The sequence below is a fragment of the Electrophorus electricus genome, chromosome 17 (genome assembly GCF_041902795.1).
Source record: "Electrophorus electricus isolate QZ-2024a chromosome 17, ASM4190279v1, whole genome shotgun sequence".
Classification (NCBI taxonomy): domain Eukaryota; kingdom Metazoa; phylum Chordata; class Actinopteri; order Gymnotiformes; family Gymnotidae; genus Electrophorus; species Electrophorus electricus.
Genome location: NC_137513.1, coordinates 2,372,029 through 2,379,171, shown reverse-complemented (window position 1 = coordinate 2,379,171; position 7,143 = coordinate 2,372,029). Strand labels below are relative to the sequence as shown.

At 47.2% G+C, this 7,143-nt stretch overlaps 1 protein-coding gene across 6 annotated transcripts in view; it reads right to left on the bottom strand.

Moving 5' to 3' along the window:
* Positions 1 to 1,471: 1,471 nt before the first annotated feature.
* zbtb16b (zinc finger and BTB domain containing 16b) overlaps positions 1,472 to 7,143 on the bottom strand; it is a 34,194-nt gene continuing 28,522 nt past the window's right edge. For all 6 annotated transcript variants that reach the window (XM_081699974.1, XM_081699975.1, XM_027022412.3 and 3 more), the window contains 3 exons: positions 6,311 to 6,481; positions 3,995 to 4,162; positions 1,472 to 2,870 (listed from right to left, as the gene is read on the bottom strand). In XM_081699974.1, the coding sequence (XP_081556100.1) occupies positions 2,641 to 2,870; positions 3,995 to 4,162; positions 6,311 to 6,481 (569 nt within the window). In that variant the 3' untranslated portion in view covers positions 1,472 to 2,640. The remainder of the gene's footprint in view (positions 2,871 to 3,994; positions 4,163 to 6,310; positions 6,482 to 7,143) is intronic.

Genomic DNA, 7,143 nt, shown 5'->3' with positions numbered 1-7,143 from the left:
ACAGTAATGGTCTGAAGGAGATAATTAGCATAAGGACACAAAAAATAATCTCACAATGTGCAGTGTAAACATGGCGTGGATGGTTTTGCCAGACGTCACCGTACATCTGCAATGTGCTCGTGCGCTAATGGGAGCAGGGGGGTCCCTACCTGTCCCAGAGCATGGTCAGTCTCACAGCTGCAGTTCCTAGCTGCTCAACCTCAGCAGTCTTCAGACACAAGTAATACTTTTAATGGTCAATCAAAACCAATAGGTTTGCCTCCGAGGGTGAAAGATGCATCAAAGCCTTTCTGTGGACGTGTTCCCCCCCCCCCATAAGTAGTGCATTTAAACACTGAAAAACTTTACCACAATAACTCTTTTGACTCACAGTGCACGCACACAAGGACCTGCATACAACTGTGTAGGCGAATCGGATCTCACAGTCTGAACATGGTGAACACAACACTAGGACACAGAAAGATCTCGTCTATTGTGAGATGTTGTGGTTCTGTGGTGCTGGACTTTTGTAGGCCTATGGTTCCTGGCATGAGTTTATCCCTATCAGCTCACACTCATAAATGTGAAATCACCATCAACAAAGAACACACACCCAGCAGCAGGGACCACAATATGAGTTTTACAAACACCTACTATCAAACATCGTCAACATCATAAAATAGGCACAAGAAAAATAATGCTACTCAAAGTTCATAACAAACACCATGTCAAAGGTACCGTAGTAGAACTGGACTCACTCGAATAGAAACAGACAGGGACCGCACATTACAGCATACAAAAATACAACAATTTATTTATTTTTTTACTTATCAAAGTGCCACGTTTGGCTCTTGTCTTAAAGTGAAGATGAATTTTTGCTTGACAGAAATGCATCTGTCTCGTATTATTTTTCTCCAAACGTAACTCTCCTCACATTGTACGCATGTAGCTGAATGCCACTGTTCTCTTTTTCACATAAAAAGATGCCGCTTCTTTTCACTTTGCTCAGGTTTATTCTTTATCTCGTTAACCTTACATTTTCTCTTACCAGCCAATCAGGATATTCAATCTATTTCAAAGCCATAAAACAGTTCAATCAGACGAGGAGTGTAAGTTTGATGGCTTGTCAAGTAAAAATCAAGATCTCTGAGAATTAAGAGAAGGATTAGACTGGATGAAAATGCAAATTACAAACGCAACAGAAGGGGCTTTTGCTTTTGTGCGAGCAGTGAAGAGGCAGCAGGGAGACAGAGGGCAAGAAAAACTCCTCCTGAGGGAAGTTCAGCGAGCAGGGCGGAACTTGGCAGCACGCCCCAGCGAGCACGTGGAGGCCACGATCATGGAGAAGGAGCACCTGCCCCCAGCCCCTGCATCAACCCCGCTATGAACACAGCTCAGTAGAATAAGAGACAGAGAGGGATGAGCGACACCACAGAAATAACCAAGCAGGAGAGATAATGAGGTAATTCAAGTAACAGGCTTTGAAACTATGAAAAATAATCTCCTTTTAATCTTTTTTTTCTTTGAATTTCCTTTGTATATTACTTTAATCTCTCCAATTAATGTCTTATATCTTTCCTTTAAAACTCAGTGTACTGAATATTTAATTAAAGGATACCCGAACATGACATCTACATACCATGTAATACAGTTAATCAAGTTCATAAATTAATCTATGTATGACATGAGCAGAGGATTGCCAGGACGATGAACATAATTGTGATCTAGTACAGCTCAAAAAGGGAGACTTAATCCACTGGTACCATGTCAGTATATTACAACATCTGACCTTGAGAAGGACTGCAGCTGAAGAATAGTTCTGTTACGCTGCATTTCGATTGGCGGAAAATGGCGAAGCAAACCCTCGTGCCCCGGCATGTTCGTCTAGAGTACATCGTGGTTGTGACGTCAGCTCAATTACCAAAGTGCACAGTGTCCATCCTCTAATGTTTGAATACTTCCATTCAGCGTCCCTGAACATCCGTGACATTTTGTTAGCATAATGCAGCATCATTTGAGAATCTGAGTTTACCTGGGATGAAATGACCTCGTCTAAGTGCTTTCCACACTCAAGTGAGTTTTGTAATAAGTCTGAACTTTTGCCTTTTTTCAATTTGATAAAAATTGTAATCGTTAAAAAAAACAAAACAAAAACATCCTAATTTTGGTGCCCTTTCACTCGTTTATCTGCTTCTACTGCGAGTTTGGCTTGAATAAACAATTATTACTGACTTGTGTAGTTGGATGGTATAATTATTCAACAGTTTGCTAACAAGTCTTGCGAATTAAAAAAAGAAAAGTTATTTGATATTACTAATAAGAACCAGATGAAGTGCAAAGATACTAGACGTGTTTTTCAGTAGAACAGGTGGAATGAAGAGAGTTGAGGTCTTTTTGTCTTGTTAGTAGGAAGCAGATGTGCTATAAACCATCATCCCTTTATCATCCCAAATCTTGTACTTCCAATAAAAGTCCACTTAATGCAATTTAAGCCCCACAATTCCATTTGCCAATGCAAGAGAGAGGAACATCCCTGGAGATGAATTTTAACATGTGCATATCAAATCACACATACGCAACACATCTTCCGCCACATTCCCTGTCTTTCTTTGGCCCAGGTTCTCAGCGGGGCCGTCCCCCCGTAGAGGCCTTCAGCTGTCCTCATACATAGCACAGGTACAGGTAGGTCTTCTCTATCCTCCAGTCCGGGGGGACGTCCTCGGGCCGGTGGGCTTTCATGTGCTTCTGCATGGCCGACAGGCTGGGGCAGTACTCCTGGCAAATAGTGCACTGGTAGGGCGAGGCGCCGTTGTGCGTGCGCAGGTGCTTGATCATGGCCGAGTAGTCCCGCGAGCGCTGGTGGCACAGCTTACACTCGAACGGCTTCTCACCTGCGGAGGGGCGGCATTTTAGCGGCACGGCACAGAGAGAAGGCGGCCACCCGGATCGAGCGCACACGAGAGAGGGGCCCCGGCGTAGGAGAGCGCTAGAACTAATGGGCCCGGCAGAGCCCGTCACGTCCCCTGGCCCGCCGGAGCCCGTCGCAAGCGGACCATCGAGCCGTCGCCGACGGTGGGTGTAAATGTCACGGGTTCGGCCGCTAGCCGTCTCCTGCGCCGGTGGCCTTTCGCCGCCGGCTCGTTTCAGCTCTCGTTATCTGCACGCCTAACCACAGGCCCGCTTGACAAAAAGAAGTCAATTATGTGGCAGCTACCCGATAGCGTGGCAGATGCCTCACTGAGGAGAGGAGAGGAGCAGCAACCTGCCTGTAATTCCACCTCAACCACAGACGATATGCCAGCCAGGAATCCTGATCTCTTCTGTCAGGAGTACATGGCTGATAATGGTCCCCACAAGACACACGAGACAAATTTGTGTCCGATCATTGCAAAAATCAAACAGTTTTTTTGCTAAAACAAGGCTCAGCTCAAGGAATGCCTGCATTCACTAGGCATGACAGATGTTTTGCCACACTGACTAAACCATTTGTTTACTCAATTGCAGATTGGTTAATGCTAAACTGAAATTTTTATAGCCATAGAGTTTATAGAAATGTCACAGTAGAAGACGATGAGATGACTCTGGATTTTGGTGTGTGTTATCAGAGTGTTAAAGGGGGCCTGCTTACAAGCAGTAGTGGGGGTCTCACCTGTGTGTACGCGGTAGTGGGGGTCTCACCCGAGTGTACATGGTAGTGGGAGTCTTACCTGTGTGTACGCGATATTGGGGGTCTCACCTCTGTGTACGCGGTAGTGGGGGTCTGACCTGTGTGTACGCGGTAGTGGGGGTCTCACTTGTGTACACATGGTAGGAGGGTCTCACTTGTGTGTATGTGGTAGTGGGCCCTCACCTGTGTGTACGTAGTAGTGGGGGTCTCACCTGTGTGTATGCGGTAGTGGGCTCTCACCTGTGTGTATGCGGTAGTGGGTCTCACCTGTGTGTACGCGGTAGTGGGTCTCACCTGTGTGTACGCGGTAGTGGGTCTCACCTGTGTGTACGCGGTAGTGGGTCTCACCTGTGTGTACACGGTAGTGGGTCTCCAGCTGGTGCTTGAGGCTGAACTTCTTGCCGCAGCCGTTGCACTCGTATGGCTTCTCCCCCGTGTGAATGCGTTTGTGGCTCTTCAGCGTGCTCTCATCCCTGAAGCAGCTCCCGCAGAACTCGCACTCGAACGGGTGATCGCCTGTAGACACGTCAGCATTTAGCACATCCCATCTTGCGCTCTGTACACTGCTGTACCTGTTAGCATGGCTTATTAGCATCACATCGCATTTGGAACTACTGGAGAAATAACAGTGCTAATCCTACTGACTAGAAACGGAGTGTTGGAGTGACTGGCTGGTTATGGCGGGAACATGGTGTCAAAAGGCTAGGAACTAACAGCAGGGTCAGCCCGAGTTAGGAGGGGTCTGTCTGTGGAGCTCGGGTATTTCTAGTACCAATAATCTCCCCTCGTGTAGTACAGCATGTGATGACTGACTGCTTGCTAATTGCTTTCCTGCAGCTTCCTGTGTCATGTTCTCAGTGTCTAAGTGCTTTAAGTCATCAGCAGTGACCCATGATGTTCACTATCTCTCTGTCCAGCGGGCAGCCTTACCTCAGAATATACTGCATTTCTTATGTACCGTCATGCTCTGACTTAAGCCCGCCTCTTACGAGAGTGCAGAATGTCCAGGAGCCTGTTTTCCAGTCCAGCATTCACATTCAAATCCGCTCCTAGCAAGCCCGAAATGAATGGGGTTTTATCGGAGAGGGGAGGAAGACCGGGATTAAATCCCGGGAGAACGGATATGCGATGATGGATAGAGTGGCCGTCTTTAGGCATCTGTATCAGCGTATCAGCTGCACCGTGTGAGGAGCCCTCTAGCCTGCCTGTCATTAAAGTTAATGGAGCCGAGGTGAGCAGCCGCTTGGCCAGACTCACGCCACCATGCGCATGCTAATGCGCTTATAGCCCTGTGAAGACTACACACACACACACACACACACAGACACAAATACAAATACACACCCACACCCACCTAGAGATACACACGCACACTCATGCACACACACACGTCATTTACCTCACCACATACAGAGAGCTCCTTTCTTATGCGCTGCATGTTTTCATTGTATGTTAGCCTAACTGATTCTTTGTAAAACAGGTATCTGCAGGTTTCTCTGGTGCGAATCACTGAGCACGACAACGTTCAGCACGGCAACGTTTATTTTGGTCAGCAACACGAGCTCGCAGAAAGGGCTGTAGATTCAGTCACAGTATGAAAATTATTCTGAAAAAAAAAAAAGGCTTCCATCATGGAAAAAAACCCCTCTGTACTCTTGGACAAAATGGCATGAAAAGGCATGAAAGGAGAGCTCAGAGCTTCAGAGAGCTTTCTGTGCCATAAACAATCCTGCTAGCTCCTCGCTGTCTGCGCTATCAAACACAGCTGTGAACATTAGACAGCCGCCACTGTCTGCAAGTGGCCTGCCAGTGAAACAGAGCACAAGCAGTGATGGCATATTAATGAGAGGGCGTTACACGTGCGGAATGCAGAGAGGCACCCGAGGAGAGCGGCACACGGCGTGCCGCGCGCGCTGGCAGGCCCAGATGTGCGCGCGGATCCTCAGCTGTATCACCAACACCACTATGCGCCACAGTCACCGAAAAGCAGGCGGACCGGCGTTGAAAGGCACACACTACGTGCCAACACTACACATGCGATTTCTTTTTCGCCTTTCCCTGTTTTCTAGCAGCGAATTTGAAATGTACTTTTTTTGACATGCCTATAAGTGGTACACATGAGAGTTCAGGTCAACGATGCCCTATAAACTGATTTAAAAAAACAAAGAGATTCCTTTGAGGGGAGTGTGAGTATAGTTGACATTTACCCAGACAGCCAGGAACATCAGGACGTGTTTTCACTTATTAAACAACACTGAGAAAATGCATTAAAGTCAGAATGGAGCACGCACATGATGGCTGGCATGCAAAAAAATCCAAATCATAGGTTCTTTCATTTGTTTCCCTCTTATCCAAAGTTAAATGTGTAGCGTATACTTCACCCATCTTTGACAATTCCACTGTTATTTCAGGTCACAAAGACAAAGAAAGCCATTCCAGAAGGACCACCCAGGTGATATGTCTCACTGTGTCTTTTCTGTCTAGCATTTCGAGACACAGAACGTCTGAAGCACGTCCTCGTCAACATGTGAACAGCACAGCAACAGACATGTAGGCATGAACATGCTAAATCTTGGCGGAGCGACAGACAGACACGCGCTAGGGCGGGGTCAGCGGGGGCGGGCCGTGCGGAAGGGAGGCGGAGCTTGTCGGAGCAGTGCTTACCTGTGTGCGAGCGGAGGTGGCGCTTCAGAGCCGTATGACTGGGGAAGGTGCGGTCGCACTCGCTGCAGATGTAGCTGCGCACACCCGCGTGGACCTCCATGTGCTGCTGCAGTGCCTTCTGGGTCTGGAAGCGCTTCCCGCACAGTAGACAGAAGACTGCCATGTCTGAGCCTGGGAGACGGACAGGGTGGGACAGGGTGGGACATTCAGATCATCATCATCACTATGTGTCACTATACAGCACAATACTAAACAAAATGACCTAATGTGCTCCAAGCAACCGTGTAATTAGAAATGAATACCATGAATGAGGCAATGAATAAACAGAATGAAATGTCAGAATAGAAACTATATACACCTCCACATATCCTCCCTCTCACACACACACACACACACACACATACACATACACACACACACACACATACACACACACACACACACATTTCCCTATTCAAAACTGTGCTGTGTGGTATCTCTCACTTCAGTCAATAAAGTATCTTTCAAGTAAAGCTGTCTCTAATTTAAAATCTATGGGAATCCCCAGGGGTGGCCTCATGAACAGTAGGTCAGGATTGACTTCCCACTCAGTCAGTTAGCATTTGCCTTACAGCTCAGAGAATCAGGAGAGATAGTGAAAGCTGACAATAGCAGCCAAACGTGAAACCCAGCGTCTGCTCTGTAACCACCAAAGCCTAGTTTTGTGCAAATGCACCCTGACACGACCCCCCCCCCCCAGTCAGGGTTAGGGTTAACATGATCTGTCTGGGACCAAAGATCTCACCAGTGCTTGTACAAATCTCTTATTAAAGCGAATGAGATGTAGAAACAGC